Source organism: Entelurus aequoreus, linkage group LG13 (assembly GCF_033978785.1).
Source record: "Entelurus aequoreus isolate RoL-2023_Sb linkage group LG13, RoL_Eaeq_v1.1, whole genome shotgun sequence".
NCBI classification, from domain to species: Eukaryota; Metazoa; Chordata; class Actinopteri; order Syngnathiformes; family Syngnathidae; genus Entelurus; species Entelurus aequoreus.
In genome coordinates, this window is record NC_084743.1 from 60,810,748 (window position 1) to 60,827,374 (window position 16,627).

At 39.5% G+C, this 16,627-nt stretch overlaps 1 protein-coding gene across 1 annotated transcript in view; it reads right to left on the bottom strand.

Annotated features, from left to right (window-relative positions):
* Positions 1-16,268, bottom strand: part of LOC133663556 (pre-mRNA-processing-splicing factor 8-like) — a 29,975-nt gene extending 13,707 nt beyond the window's left edge. The window contains exons 1-20 of the mRNA XM_062068108.1: positions 16,054-16,268; positions 13,073-13,195; positions 12,830-12,998; positions 10,887-11,051; positions 10,598-10,816; positions 10,320-10,532; positions 10,121-10,246; positions 8,750-8,855; positions 7,529-7,719; positions 7,333-7,452; positions 7,029-7,218; positions 5,672-5,791; positions 5,421-5,555; positions 3,823-3,952; positions 3,401-3,597; positions 3,107-3,313; positions 2,630-2,793; positions 2,420-2,546; positions 360-552; positions 87-274 (exon numbers count right to left, since the gene is read on the bottom strand). Of these exons, the coding sequence (XP_061924092.1) occupies positions 87-274; positions 360-552; positions 2,420-2,546; positions 2,630-2,793; positions 3,107-3,313; positions 3,401-3,597; positions 3,823-3,952; positions 5,421-5,555; positions 5,672-5,791; positions 7,029-7,218; positions 7,333-7,452; positions 7,529-7,719; positions 8,750-8,855; positions 10,121-10,246; positions 10,320-10,532; positions 10,598-10,816; positions 10,887-11,051; positions 12,830-12,998; positions 13,073-13,184 (3,072 nt within the window). The 5' untranslated portion in view covers positions 13,185-13,195; positions 16,054-16,268. The remainder of the gene's footprint in view (positions 1-86; positions 275-359; positions 553-2,419; positions 2,547-2,629; positions 2,794-3,106; positions 3,314-3,400; positions 3,598-3,822; positions 3,953-5,420; positions 5,556-5,671; positions 5,792-7,028; positions 7,219-7,332; positions 7,453-7,528; positions 7,720-8,749; positions 8,856-10,120; positions 10,247-10,319; positions 10,533-10,597; positions 10,817-10,886; positions 11,052-12,829; positions 12,999-13,072; positions 13,196-16,053) is intronic.
* Between the last annotated feature and the right edge of the window lie 359 nt (positions 16,269-16,627).

The following is a 16,627-nucleotide window of genomic DNA, read 5'->3' on the forward strand; positions in this document are numbered from 1 at the left end:
TCGCGAGTTAGAATGCAAAAAAAAAAAGAAATGTGTTCCTCAAAAAACTGCAGTTCCGTTTTAAAATGTATTACAAATCAGTTTACCTTGTAGTTGATGACCACATTGTTCTTGGCCGTCATGTAATCAGCAATGTTGTGGTCCACAATAAGGCGCAGCAGCCTGTTAAGCAATGTCAGATCTATCTTCTCGTACATCTTCTCATAGCGAGATTCCAACATCACATTACACTCTCCTTCTGTAGTTTCCCAGACATCTTGCAAGTTGTTAACGCCTGCAAACATTCAAAAGGATAGGAGTAAAAATATGATCTGTATTGAAGATTTTAAACATCGTTTGTGTAATGGCAGGGGCTCGACCTTGGCACCACTTGTAGACAAGCAGTGGAGGTGGCTCAGTGTCGGCTGGTTTGATCCAGGGTGGGAACAGCCGTCTCTTGTCAGCTTCATACCACAGATACTGATCGAGGTAAGCATCTGTGATCTTCTCCAGGGGTTCCACGTCGTACACCGGCACCAGGTGGCTGTACAGGTCCATGAACTCGATCCCCACCTGTACAAAACAAGAACAGTGTGATGAAGGCCAATGCAATGAAGCTTCTGATTAGCTCCTCAAAAACCTCTGTCAAGAATGAATGCATAGCGGGCCAACATTTGGTGTTTGCAATCCAGTAGATCTCCCCCCCCATATTTGCGAGTGTTGGCTATTTAAATATAAAAAAAATTATTTTACTTAACTCCCAACAAATGAATAGCAAGTAAAATTTAGCACTGTCGAATCCAATAATTGCCACTGCAATAATCCATAGTTTATCACTGTTATTTGGTTCTGGACATGACCACAATAAATGAATTTCCGCCAGGTAAGAATATCTATAACTTTTATACTTTCATAGCTAAAGCATACATAACACTTTACTACCTTCTAAATACATTTGACAACATAATGAGAGCCCTCTAGACATGGAATAACAACAATGCTAATTTTAGCATGCTGACTTTTTAAGTTAATTTTGCAGCCGTACTCCTCAGTCATAACTTGGTACTTGATACATGCTAACGTAAGCATGCGCAGGTGATAAGAGTGGTTGCGGGTTCCATACTCAATCCCCCTGTCGAAGTATACCAAACCCCCAGTTGCTCCTGATGTCATCAATAGGTGAATGTGGTAATAGTGTCAAAGCCCTTTGATTACCTTGAAGGTAGAAAAGCGCGATACCTTTACCCATTAGTCACTTTTCCACTCTTTGAATCTAATATAGTAATGCTGCCTGTGGCCTGAGGCTGAGCCAGTCAGTCAGTGGCCACGATACTGAACGGCATGATCTGATTGGTTTGGTCTCATCAAATGGTCAATAATACTTTAGTATTGATATTTTTAGTTCATTTAGCCATGTTTATGCTTGAAAAGGCTTCATCTACGGGAAAATGTAGACTGTGTTTAAAACCCCCCCAAAAAATCAGCAATGTGGTGAAACCTCAATATTTGAAAACAAGATGTGGCGAGGAACAACTGTGCTCAGATTTTTTACAGAATCTTAGCTTTTATAAATAATAATAATAAGCACTTACAATGCAACTTGTTAATTTTATATTCATTTGACTGCTTATATATACGTATGCTCTGTATGTTGTAATAAAAACTAGATAAATTAGTTTACATCATTAAAAACATGATGAATTACAAAAAAAAACCAGCGAGTTTTAAGGACTACTCAAATAAACTGATATGGGAGTCATTTTCAGAAAGACTCGTAGTATCTGAAGTATTTTTTAATTTATTTTGTAGTCATTAGATTAACGGTTCTAATCAATTTCTATATTACTTAAAAGAAAACTGGTTTTGTTTAAAAAAAAAATCTACCCAAACATTTAATAAAGTTAAATACAAATAAGGCAAGAATAAGGAAAGTATTCCACACTTCTCTTTTCTAAAGTAAATCTGTACATCAGACATGGGCATCTACATCAACAACATGATTTGCCTGAGTGGCTGGACAGAACACATTAGATCGTTTTTTATTTTTTAGGCCGATAATAGTTACAAATAAGAATCACGATTAATTCAAAAATCTATTTTTGTGACACCCCTAGTGGTCATAGATCTTTCATATAACAGGTGTGTTCTGTTTTAAGTACCTATAGTAAAAATAAAATGTTGCTATATAGTGTTCTGCTGCAAAAACATCACGGTTTAACTTTTTAACTGTCCTTACAGGTCAACCGGTTAAAATCGATTGCTAACTTATTATAAACACATACAAATTATTATTACAATTAAATTGGCAAACTTAACTATTTTCTAGTCTCACAAAAACATCACAATTCAGGACATTTTTGAGTCAGTCAGGATGTCAGTAGAAAAGTGCAATTTACGAATGCATGTCGAGCAGGAGTAAAAACAATGGTTTGGTCCTGACCTCTTTGAAGGCTCGCTGGGTGAGCAGGTGACGCTTGATCCTGGACAAAGCCTCGTGGGGATTGTCATAAGCCTGCTCTATCAGACCCAGTTCTTCTCTTTGAGACTGGTTTAAGCGAGACTTCACACTAGGACACACATTGTCAAAAGACACATCCATTAAGGCTTCTTTTCAGGCTGGAATGACCACAGCTGTTGAATGTTTGTTTACCTGTAAGCCTCTTTGAGCCTCTCCAGGGCCAGGATGAGCAGCTTGGTGTCGTGCTTATATGACAGTGGTGGGAAAGGGATGGGTGAGAACCGTCGACTCTCCAGCCAATGAACAGTTGTGGTGTAGATGGCTACAGCTTCCTCAGCTGTGATGTAGGGGCCATCCTGTAGGCAAATCATAACCACTTTCACAAATATATATAATTTTTTTTAGCAGTTTGACATCAAATTAAGGTTTTGTGGGAATATTTTTAATATTGATATGTACATAAAAAAACAAACTTGACCCTTGAATTTAATTGAAAGCAATGTCTGAATGGCGACATATTTGCTGCTGCTGCAGCTAGTGATAAAGAGCTGCCATTAAATTCAATATTCCTCCCGCTCTTACGCACAGGCAAGCAGTCCAATGCAAGTGCGCCTATGTAAGAGGATTTCCCCCCAAAAAAACAATATGCTTTTTGTCCCAGCAACTTACCTTCAGGTAGTTGTGCTGTCTCTCCTGCTCAGCTTTCAGATACAGACGAGTCAGTCTTCCCAGGTTCTTTTTGCAGACCGTCTTGTCAACGGTGGCTCCGCGACGGATTCGCTCGCGGTTGTAGTGGGCCGTGTTGGTCCACCAATCGGCTTTGGCTTTCACATAACGCAGGATCATGTTCTCGATGGGTGTTGGCAAGCCGGGCACCTGTAGGGAAAAGAGAAACGATACATCTTTGGTTTTACGTTCCCTTTGTTCCATCTTCAGCACGACAATGGCTTGTTATGTACCAACCTTCCAGGGGATGTTGGCCTTCCAGCACCTCCACGACTCACTGAGATGCTGCAGAATGGTCCTGGCCTTGTTCTGTTTAATGCCCTCGGGCATCATGTCTAGGATGTCGTGCATTACAGCAGCACGCAACTCCAGATCAAAGTGAGACTCCACGCGCTGTTTGGTTACGGTCTTGGCCACACCCTTAGAGTGACGCCCTGTTGGCAAATTTAAATTTTAAGAATTACAAGTAGTTCACACACAGAATGCAAAATCCATTGTCTGAGTTCCACACATCTAAATATCGACAGTTATAGCAAAACTCTGCAACATTTTAGATTTTTGTTTGCCTCTTGGGACTCATCTAGTTATAAATACTGTTATGTGGTTTAATACTGTATCATTGTTCATTTAGGATTGAACACAACAAAAATATGGCTCACCTTCAAACTGTCTGGCCAGTAGATTTCCAAGCCACCTCTCTAGCAGGGGAGTGATGCCCCTCATGAAGAAAAGCCACACCCTCCATCCAGGCGCCCAGAAGCCACAACCTGGCCCCTTGCCTACGGGACCCTGATTAATCACAATAGCCAAACATGAACTCAAAATTCTACAATTAAAACATGCAGCGATGGATTTGAGACAAATTGAGTGTTGTGGTAAATACATAATGTGAAACATCTAGGAATGCACCAATAAAAAGTATTAATGATAATCGAGTAGTATTACCTTTTTAAATTGAAATGATGGAAAAACCTGGATTGATAACTGCACTTGATTAACTCACGGACTAAATGGCAACAGTACACTTGTAAATGCTAACATGAAAACAAGAAACATTAACATCCTTCCCCGTTAAACGACATACCCCAAACCTAAACGACTTGCTAGTGTTACAATATCTGAGTTATTGTGCAGAAATATGGGGAAAAAACTACAAAAGTACACCGTGTTACAAAAAAGATAAGTGAGAATAATACATATTGGATATAGAGAACATTCAAACCCCGTATTTTTTTAATTGAAAATATTGAAATTCCACGACATAGTGAATTTGCAAACAGTTAAATTATGCACAAAGCAAACTATAACCTGCTAGCCAAGAACGTACAACAATTCTTCTCAACAAAGGAAAAAATATAACTTAAAAGAAAAATGTAACTTAAAACATTTCTATGCACGTACAACACTTAAAACCTTTATTATATCAGTATGTGGAATCAAATTATGGAATGGATTAAGCAAATAAATTAAACATTGCACTAATATGATCCAATTCAAAAAACTGTTCAAACTCAAATTGTTTACAAAGTACTAAGAAGAAAAACCATGATAAACATTCTGAATTAACTGATAATCTCACCATATGAAATACAACTTACTTCACTAATTATTATTTAATGTTATTACTTATGGAGTATATTGTGAATTAATTGAGAACAGGAAGGGAACAAAAGTGTTAGCAACTGCCATGTGAAGGAAAAGGGGTAGAATTAAATAAGCTCTGCTTCTTCCTACTCCTTTTCGAACATGTTGAAAAGAGAAACTGGAAATTGTGATGTATCACGTTGTGATTGTACGCATGTTCTAAATAAAACTCAAACTCAACTCAAAACTTATTGCACATAACACATTGATGTCTGAGTAACTAATAGATTCAATTGTGCACATTAAACCTACAAACTGTGGTCTCTAAGAACAGAGTGATTGTTCAATACTCCAAGGAATATGAGAGAAGTGTTTTTATAAGGCGTTCAAGGACCGCTGAACAAAGGACAACACAAGGCCCTACAGAAATAATAATATATATTTAATTTGTTACACACTTTCCATTCCAAAAAATTGGCAGTTCGACCCATGAGATGGATAAATTATTAAGACAACACTATAAAGATTTCAGTGTCTGAAAGTATTTTTGAGCACATCTAACAATACCGACCGCAATAACAACGGTGACAATTTTGGTCACGACATTTGTGATATTTTCATATCCTTACATCCCGAGAAATGTCTCAATTAAAAAAATACAAATAATACTTACAGTATTGAAGCGGTAGTAGATAAGATGCTTCAGATCTTTGCACATCCGGATTTGTCTCATTAGCTTGTACTTGTAGCGGTACATGCCAGTCAGCTGTCCCACATGAGCGAAGATGTACTGCAGTCCATCAGACAACTATAAAAAAAAAGTAATATTGAGAATTGGCTTATTAATTCATTAGGTTGGGTCTTAAAATAATGCACAACTATCCAATGGTTAACAAAAGTACAGAAAATATACACTAATATGACCTGAAAGGCATCCACATTTCCCAGTCTGTACTGCACATGGCTGTCCACCACCAACTTGCTGAGTCGCAACACCTCTCTGCAGAGGTGGAAAGCGTTGCCAAACCTAGACTTTTTGCGTTCCTAGAAGAGAAACAATAAAGTGTCAAGTAGTTATATAGGAGTAGGGATGATACTCGAAACCGGTTTTCTCGGTTGTTCGATAAGAAAAGAACCGAGTCCTCGGACTCCAATCCCTTTTTGAGAACCGGTACCCGTTATCGATACCACTATAGTAAAGAAAAGAGTTGGTTCTGTATTCAAAACAAAAGGTACACTCCAATGAATAACTTTACTGAGAGATTTGAGCAGGGTAAAACACATGACGAACACTTTTACCACCAACCGGAAACATAGCAACCAGGCTAGCAACGCACCTCCTTTACGGCAGCTGTCGCAACGTTCTTAAAACAACCGCAGCACATACATATATGACATCTCCCTTTTTTAACTTTTGTTTTTCTTTCCTTGTAATCAAAACAAAATCACACTGTAGATGTGTTGTTTGTCTAATTATAAATAATGCAGACGAGGCGTGTTGGCTGAGTTCTTGACGTTTACTTTCACAGCGTGGCAACATGCAACACTTTTCGGGGCTACCGCGCATGCTCGTAACTCCCGTTGCATGCTGGGTAGTGTAGTTGTTATATTCTCTAGCTCATAACATTTTTCCCCCATAAAGAAATAATGTTAACTCAATAAAGTGTATTTGTTTTTTTAGCTTTAACTTTTCATTTTTTAGCATTGTAACCACATTTGCAAACAACTTTTCTCTTCATAGAATTTTCTTTCAATAAAGAAATAAAGTGCAAAAATGTCAAAGCATCATAACAAACAGTTATGTCAAATAGCAGCAGAAGTGCACTTTTTGGAGAGCTGTATTATTTTCAGTTTTGTGCCCAAGGGACTGATTTTATTTAACACTATATTATTATTTATACACCTATAGTGATCACAGAGACAGGTTGTTTTTGTGTTACTGTATATATTTGTTTTTCTGAAAAATCCCACTTAATATACTTTGGGTAACAACAGTCAATATTTATTTATTTTATTTTATTTTTTTAGGTGGGTAACAGTCAATATTTATTTATTTATTAGATTTTATTTTTTTCTTATATAATAAAAGTGAGCTTTTGTTAAACCAAATATTGTGTTTTTTTCCCATATACAACCACCTATCTGGACTCGATAAGAGAATCGATAAGGAATCGGTTCGATAAGAGGATTCCATAATAGGCTCGAACTCGATAATTCCTTATCAAACATCATCCCTATATAGGAGTATATAACGCTAATGACAAAAGGTTTAAGTTTGTACCTTTGTGGTCAGTGTTTTGACAGGCTTCAAGTTGAAGTTGTAATCAAGATGCAGGTAGTTGAGGTTCTTGCGATGGATAAGCAGATTGAGCATGTTGTAGCCCTGTCGGCAGACCTGCAGGCCCACCTCCACCCAGTCCAGCTTGGTGGACTGAAAGAACTTGGTGGCCTTGAAGGAGCGGAACAGGTACCTGGAAGCCAAACAACATAGTTCTTAACAGCAAATCTAGGATGACGAGCAAAACAAAGGCTTAAAAGAGGAAATCTAAGTCTGTAAAAGGAAAATCAAAACAAATATGCCACACCTCTTTTTCTGGGCCTTGGGTGGTCTATGTTTGAGAGCATTGAGAACATAGTACTTGAGCAGTTTCTGATAGGACACACGTACTTTCACCGGCTGTCCAGCAGGGCAGTGCTCACGGTACCTGTTGAATATAAAAACCCCTCTTTATAAAAATATAATTTTTTTGATGACAACTATTAACATGTTGGCCTGCTTACCAGTTTTTGATCAGAGGGATATCGATGGCTCTTCTGGTGCGACCTGAACGAAGATTAAAAGGCCGTGGCGCCCAAAGCAGAGCGATGCCATTGGCGGTGTTGTCAGTGTAGAGTGGCGTCTCCTTCAGGAAGGGCTCAACATACTCGGGAAGCTCAAACTCCTCGTCGTCATCTGGTAGAGGCTCTTGACTCTGAAAAGAAGCAGGTAGCAACAATGACAATATGAGACATTAAATCATCACACTGAGGAGCAAACTAAAAATGACTTATCAGTTCCTTTACATAAACAATATTTGACTGATGGCAGACCTAATGCAACTGCAAACGGCCATAAATAAAAGCCACCATTCATTTTAATATTCCTCCATTTGTTACGCACAGGCAAGCAGACCAATGCAAGTGCGCCTTTGTAAGAGGACTTGATCAGTGAACTAAAGCAACAGATAGGCTCCCAAAAACAAGGTAGGGATGCACAATATTAAAAATGTGCCCATTAATCACAGATATCAGATGTTGTGATGATGTAAGCAATATGCACAGAATGTCAGCGTCGTGGACGTACGTTAATACATCAGAGATATTCAGGGACAATGATTTACAAAATATTTAATGTGCATATTTTAAAGAAAGTCGCGCTGTTTTAAGGAGAGAAAATGTAATCGTAGCATAAGCGCGAAGCAAGTGTCACAGGCAAACTTGCCGCATTGTCCAAACATGAGTACAGTCTTTAATAACTAAAAGTCAATAACAGGCTTGGCAAAGTTTCTAGAAACTTTAAAAATTCTCAACAAAGTACATTGTACAATAAGCAGCAACAATTGAAAAATAGAGTAAAATAACATAAGAAAAAATATGTTATTTAAAAGATTTGTTTTTCATTTGTATGTATATATATTTTTTTGCCATTTTAAAGAAAATCATCGCAGATTATGCAAATCATATGATGTCATATTGACCACTCCACTAGCCACGCCCTCACAGGTATGCTAGCAAACCAGGGGAAACACGGCTAAATCTTGTGTAAATAAATAAATAAATAAAGTATATATATATACATACACATACATACATATATATATGTACATAAATATCAATTATCGTTATCCGGTGTGAAGGTCTGGAAAATTATCGGTATAGGTTCAAATTTTCATTATCGTGCATCCCTAGAACAAAGCATTGTGTTAAGTTGTTGTCTATAGAAGACACGAGACGCACACTTACCTTGACTGAATGTCTGTGTGAAATAGGGTTGATCAGTGGATCAAAGTAAAACGCTGGAAGATCTGGGTCCTCTGTCTTGATGAACACCACATTGGGTGTATGGTACCTGCATACAAATCAACAACTTATTTTTACAACCAACAACTTATTTTTACAACCAACAAGAAACAAATTAAGTATAACTATTCATAAAATATATAACATACAGGGTTTCCCCTACATGTACAATATTTTTCGGACTATAAGGCGCACTTCAAATCCTTTCATTTTCTCAGAAGTCGACAGTGCGCCTAATGTACGTATTAATTCTGGTTGTGCTTACCGACCTCGAAGCCTTTTTATTTAGTACATGGTGTAATAAGTGTGATCAGTAGATGGCAGTCACACATAAGAGATACATGTGGACTACAGGTTGACTGATGCCTGGTTAGTAAATGACGCTATCAAGTACACACAAGCAAGCAAGCATAATAATTTGATGTTTCATTGAGAATATAGAACATTACACAGGGCCCTGAAAAATGTGTCAAAATGTTTTAACAAGACTTTGGTAAGCTACGAAGCCGCACAACTTGATGGAATAAGAAGCATTACGGCTACCGTAGTCAGACGTGTTGTGCTTCAACATACAAATATTATTAGGGTGTGTGTATAAGGACCCCAAAATTGCACCTATTAGGAGACATTATTTGGCGTTTTGTTTCGACCTATTATGCAAAACTAACTTTTCTTACTTATTGGTTCCTGCTGATGGGTATTTTGGATCTGCATAAGTTCCAAAAATGTGTGCATGTCCGCCGTTAGCCCGCGTTGTAGTCAATAGGCTCCTTTTTCCTCTACCCTCTTGTTGTGGGGCATTCATCCTGTGCGGTTGTCATTTCTGATATAAAGTATCATCCATCCATTTTCTACCGCTTGTCCTTTTGGGGTTGCGGGGGGTGCTGGAGCCTATCTCAGCTGCATTTTGGGCGGAAGGCGGGGTACACCCTGAACAAGTCGCCACCTAAAGTAGCATACAGTTCTAACTTATATCTGTCAGTGGCCTCGCTGTGGCAGTGCTAAAAACTACCAGTACAACCAAGACGATGGAAAGAAGACGCTGTCCAAGTTCAACCAGGTAAATAGGACCGCCAACTAAACGGGTTGAAGATGGTCTGTAAAACATAATCTATGCAACATTTTGACCGAAGAACCATCATTGCATGTTATGTAGACCACATGGAAGTGTTTTAAATGTAGGGGGGGGGGAATCATATGACCCCTTTAATGTGCCTTATGTGAGAAAATAGACCGGAGTAAACCCGTTCATCGGCAGTGCACCTTATAATCCAGCGAAAAATTTGGTAATTGATCATGAAAATTGCTTCTTACCAGGTGAGGTGAACATGGTGTGGCAAGTTGTTGTACAGGTAGGGGAATGCGATTTTGTACTCCGTCCTGATCGGCTGCCTGATGATGATCTTGTTGATGTCATTGAACTCATTCCAGTCTTCATCCCTACGGGAAGAAAACAGAAAAAAATTAAGTCGAGCACTTTTTTTGTGCAGCAAGATGTGCGGAAGGTCCTTACTGGAGGTTAATGTCTCGGACGAGTGGCTCAAATTTAGGCCCCCCTGGTATGGCCATGTTTAACGCCTTGGAAGTAAAAAAGGCCTTAAGGTCAAACAGGTAGAAGTAGTTGAAATCCACCAAGTCTGTTAGCAGCTGGTTGGCCAAGCGGTACAGAGTGGACATCATGGGAAGTGTGAACTGCCAGCGACGGTAAGTGGTGCCGTTTACAAACCTGAAACAACGACAGGTCAGTGCATTGTTTGCAAATAACCCAAAAGGATGTCAAGAAGTCCTTACTTTAAAGTGTCTTTGAGGGGCTGGTGCTCGTACAGCCATTCCGCTACTGAACCGTCCTCCTCTTGATCCATCTCCATCTGAATGGCCTCCAGGGGTTCTACGTCCAGGATATTGTCTGCGTAATCCAGCGGCGGCTCCTCGTCGTCGAACGGCGGGAAGCGCATCCTTTTGAAGTGTCGACGGTCACGCTTCTCTCGACGCATCATGATCCACATGGTGCTAAGAGGGGATGCAGGGAAGTACGTCAATCGCCCCGCTCTACTTTGCGCGCGAAATGCATCCTTCTTACCCCCACTGGGCGATGTAGACTGGCTCGATGACCCATGGTATTTCATTCACAAAAGAAATGGCCCCAGTGATGTGGTAGAGGACTGGCACGTCCCTGATCTGTTCCCAGGGCATTGGCATGTTCTCCAGGAGTTTCAGAACTGCATGGGGCATGTACTTGAGGGCACTGTGTAGAAGACAAACTGAATCAGTTCAATTATATTAACCAAAACAAGAAGCTTGAGGACATACATTAGATTCTGAATACCGGATGATTAAGAAATAAAAGGAAAGATGATAGTCAGGGCTGGGCGATATATCGATATACCGTATTTTTTGGAGTATAAGTCGCTCCGGAGTGTAAGGCGCACCGGCCGAAATTGCATAATAAAGAAGGAAAAAACATAAGTCGCACTGGAGTATAAGTCGCATTTTTTGGGGAGATGTATTTGATAAAATCCAACACCCAGAATATACATTTGAGAGGCAAATTAAGATAAATAAAGAATAGTGAACAACAGGCTGAATAAGTGTACGTTATATGAGGCATAAATAACCAACTGAGAACGTGCCTGGTATGTTAACGTAACATATTATGGTAAGAGTCATTCAAATAACTATAACATATAGGACATGCTATACGTTTACCAAACAATCTGTCACTCCTAATCGCTAAATCCCATGAAATCTTATACGTCTAGTCTCTTACGTGAATGAGCTAAATAATATTATTTGATATTTTACGGTAAAGTGTTAATAATTTCACACATAAGTCACTCCTGAGTATAAGTCGCACCCCCGGCCAAACTGTGAAAAAAACTGCGACTTAATAGTCCGAAAAATACGGTACTCGATATATCGCGGGTTTGTCTCTGTGCGATATAGAAAATGACTATATCGTGATATTCGAGTATACGTTCTCACGCAGTTGCCTTAAGCTGCGGGCATTACACTACATGTGTTGCCAACTCTTTCTTGTCTCTCCTTCTCACAGAGACTTAAAACAAGCACACCTTCTTACATACGTCACGTGTGCAACGTCACACGCTCCCACGGAGCAGACAGGTAGCGACATGGTAACGTTAGCTGTGATGCTAACGGCGCGGTGCGGTTGGTGATAAGACAGAAAGAAGGTGCGAATCTGGTAACAAATGAAGGAAGAATTAATTCCCAAGAAAAACAGCACAGGGTCCATCGTCTGGCATTGCTACAAAAAGTAGCAGCACTGCTAATGTATCATCATATGAAAAGTCACCCGCTAGAGAATAACGAGTGCTTGAAACTCTGCATGTCATCATCTGCGTTCGGTGCCACACCAACAAAATGCCGAAGCAACTATTTCCAGATCAACACCGTATGAAAAAAATAGTCAACAGAAGGAGATAACGTCCGCAGGAACCTACCACATAGCGGAGGACATACACTATTTGATTTCCTATTATGCAGCTCATTTTTATTTGACACTTATTGAAATATCTTGTGTGACATCATGCACAAAAGTGCACTTTATTTGTTTTAAACTATTGTAGTGGCGTTCTGTACAAAAAGTGCACTTTAATTTAGTGTTGTTTTGATATGTCATCTTAGTGACATCATGCACAAAAGTGCACTCATAGCTTGTTTTAAAATGTCTCTGACAATCTTGCACTTTGTTTTGGAAATGACATGAATGTTTGTGCCACTACTTAATAACCGTCCAATAAATACAGTTTTGGTATATTGAATCAGTTGTGATTTCCCTCTCTGCATGAAAGTTTAAAATAAGCATATATTAATGAAGTATGAAGAAGAATGTTTTAATGTAGACACATAGAATCATCATACTGCTGTGATTATATGCATCAAGTGTTCATTCAAGGCTAAGGCAAAATATTGAGATATATATCGTGTATCGTGACATGGCCTAAAAATATTGAGATATTAATAAAAGGCCATATCGCCCAGCCCTAATGATAGTACTCTTACCCTAAGTAAACTCTCTTGTCATGCCGGAACTTCCTGTTGGTCATGTCCCCATGGTCCCTGATGATCTTACGGACATGCTCCGGTGGCATGTCTTCCTTCTGAGCATCCACAAAGCCAAACTTTCGCTTCTCCGAGTAGCGCTTTGCCTGGAGCTGCTGCCATTTTCGGGCTGTGTGGTTGGAAGACATTCAACACATGAACACAAATCCACTTCAAATGAAGACCTGCGGTGAGTGAGCAAACCTTTCTCTTGCAATTTCTCCTCCGTCATGTAGTCTGGGACCTGAGGTGGAAGCGGTACACCTGGAGGTGGGATCCCAGGAGGGACTCCTCTGAAGGGGAAGGGAACTGCCATGGCGCCTCTAACTACAAGCAAACACAAAGGAAACCACGTTAGATTGTTGAAGGTGCTTTCGATGTTTGTTTGCTTCGCTGTGTTACAAACTTAATTCAAAAACGGTCATAATAGGGCTGCACGATTAATCGACAATGAGGGTTTTAATTCCTGCAATCACCAACCGCAAGAGATGGAAGTTGTTTTTATTTCCTTCGCCGTCACCGCCATTTGAGTGACAAACATGTTGGCCAATCAGAATTGTTGAGCCTCACGTTTCCTCGGCTCGCTCTTCAAACAGGGAGAAAAGGTCTCACTCTCTGCACCTAAACGCGTTTATTACCAGGTGTGAATGAATGATGGGTTCCCACTTCTCTGTGAGCGCTTTGAGTATCTAATAATAGAAAAGCGCAATATAAAATCTAATCCATTATTATTATTATTTAACAGTATAATTACCTGGATGCAGTGAGCCCTCTTTTCAGTCATTAACAATCTTTGTCTCGGTGGGCGTAGGGCTAGACCCCCAGCTTTATACACACAGGAAGCGCAGACAGAGCACCTCGCTACTTGCTAGTAAGAAGTTCCACGAAGTAACAAAAATTAAGAGGGAAAAAAATGTATTACGAAGCCAAACGTCCCGTTGCGGTAATAGCTCAGGTTCAAATCAGATGGCCAATATGAGACCATCAAAGCGAGAAAAACGAGCGAGAATACTGTGATGGCAACAAACAAAAAGACAAAATTGTGACCTAGTTTTTCCAACGGTAATAAAAAAAGCACAAATGTTAAATAAAAAGTTAAATACATATTTAAGTTACATTTTTGCTTACAGAAATGAGAACCCATTTTATTTATTTATTTAAAATAAAGTTATTTACCTTCCAATTACAGTAAAAATGGTAAACAATTCTACTAGGGCTGCAACTAACGATTAATTTGATAGTCGATTATTACTTCCATTAGTCGATTAATAATCGGATAAAAGAGACAAACTACCTTTCTATCCTTTCCAGTATTTTATTGAAAAAAAAAAACAGCATCCTGCGCCATGTTCATTCAACTTGCCAAATAAAACAAGGAAAACGTTACAAAAATGCACACTTTTGACAACCCTGCTATGATAATAAATGATAAATGGGTTATACTTGTATAGCGCTTTTCTACCTTCAAGGTACTCAAAGCGCTTTGACAGTATTTCCACATTCACCCATTCACACACACATTCACACACTGATAGAGGGAGCTGCCATGCAAGGCGCTACCAGCAGCCATCAGGAGCAAGGGTGAAGTCAATCAATCAATCAATCAATGTTTATTTATATAGCCCTAAATCACAAGTGTCTCAAAGGGCTGTACAAGCCACAACGACATCCTCGGTACAGAGCCCACAAGTGTCTTGCCCAAGGACACAACGGACGTGACTAGGATGGTAGAAGGTGGGGATTGAACCCCAGTAACCAGCAACCCTCCGATTGCTGGCACAGCCACTCTACCAACTTCGCCACGCCGTCCCATATTAAAAAATTAAATCTGATAAATCTATCGATAAAAAGCAGAGCCTGGCGACGCATGCGCGTTTATCATAACTCTCTCTGTCTCTGCCCCTCCCTCACGAATGCTGCTGCGCGCACAATTTGTTTTGTTTTTAACCCCTTCTTAACCCTGAACGTACATTGTTGTTACTCGCAACCATAACTGAAAATGCCGGACATTTGAGGCATTTAAGAAACACCGCCCGGACAGCCCCGCAAAAGAGGACATGTCCGGTGAAAAGAGGACGTATGGTTACACCGGACATGTCCTCTTTTGCCTCAAATGTCCGGCATTTTGAGTATTGTTTACACAACGTGCAGTACGCTACTTAATATGTCCGTGTGGAAACTCGTTCGGTACACCTCCGCACCGAAACGCCCGTACCGAAACGGTTCCATACAAATACACATACCGTTACACCCCTATTATTTTGATTATTGTTTCTCAGCTGTTTGTAAATGTTGCAGTTTATAAATAAGGGTTAAAAAAAAAATTCAATAAAATAAAACGTAGCCTCAGCGCATGCGCATAGTATAGATCCAATGAATCGATTACTAAATTAATCGCCAACTATTTTGATAATCGATTTTAATCGATTAGTTGTTGCAGCCCTAAATTCTACAGTGATGACCTTATACCCTTTTAATTGGTTACTTGCATGATTATATAGTATTATTACAATATAATCACTGTATAGGTTGTATCAGGTATTTATTCAGTTAAAGAGCTTGGTGTACTGTAGACCAAAGCTCTGAATCTGTCTGCATAAAATCAAATATTGTTATAGTAAATATTCGAATGCGGTCCAATTGTGGAGCACATTGAGACAATTATATGTTGATTGGCAGTCTAAAAGTCATCCACTCGTAATTTTCGCAGTATTTACAAAATATCAAAATGCGATCTAATCAAAATTAGATTTTTTTTTCCCTCAAAATCGTGCAGCCCTAGTCCATAACATGCAAAACATTCTCAGAAGTCTATCTAAAATTAAATAATAATATAAACTAGCTTTAAGAAAATAGTGTTAATACGTGGTTGAATAAGAGTACAGTTGAGACAAATGAGCTAGCATCTGATTGCTTAGCTTGCGTTCGGTAACAAATGGTTCACTGGATCAGAAAACGTGAATATTATGCAAGTTATGCAGAGATCTCACATGGAAAATACAAACCCAATATTTAACAGGCGATTCTACTACACAAATATATCATATAGGTCCTCGTTTTGGCTTTTAAACTCGGTGCAATAATGGCGCTAGTTAGGCCAAACGTGGTTGACTCGGTCGGCTAAGCTAAAAGCTAACCCTTTAGCATAGCTCGGAAGTTACAAACATAATACAGCAAACACTCACCTCGCTACCTTAGCAGCACCTGCGATGATTTGTAAACGTGAACAATCTTCTTTCCCCCCGCACTCTTGCTGGCTAAAACATGTTTCTTTTAATGCAGCTTGCCTTCGGAAAACTGCATCACGCACACAAGGAGCGACGCTGGCCCCAAACGCAGTACGTCGTCTAGTTGGATTCACCACCGCACTTTCGCCTGCGTTATTTCCTGACCTACGTTGCGAAACATGCGCAAGCGCAACTCTGAAAATACCCGGATTGTTTTTGTTTTCAGCTCATGGCCGCCCTCTGCAGTATTGGAGGATATCGTACATCATTCCAACAGTACCATAGCCATCTTATTAGTAGACGCAGCATCGAGCGCTACTGCCTACTGGCGCTGACGAGACGCGGGGCCGCCATCTTGGAGTGGTGATCCGCTCCATTCAGTGCAATTCATTTGGCAGTAGCAATGAACTGTCAGCGCAATTAATTAATTTGACCTCGCTGAATACCACTGATTTTCACGCGTTTTTTTGTCATTGATTGATTGATTGAAACTTTTATTAGTAGATTGCACAGTTCAGTACATATTCCGTAC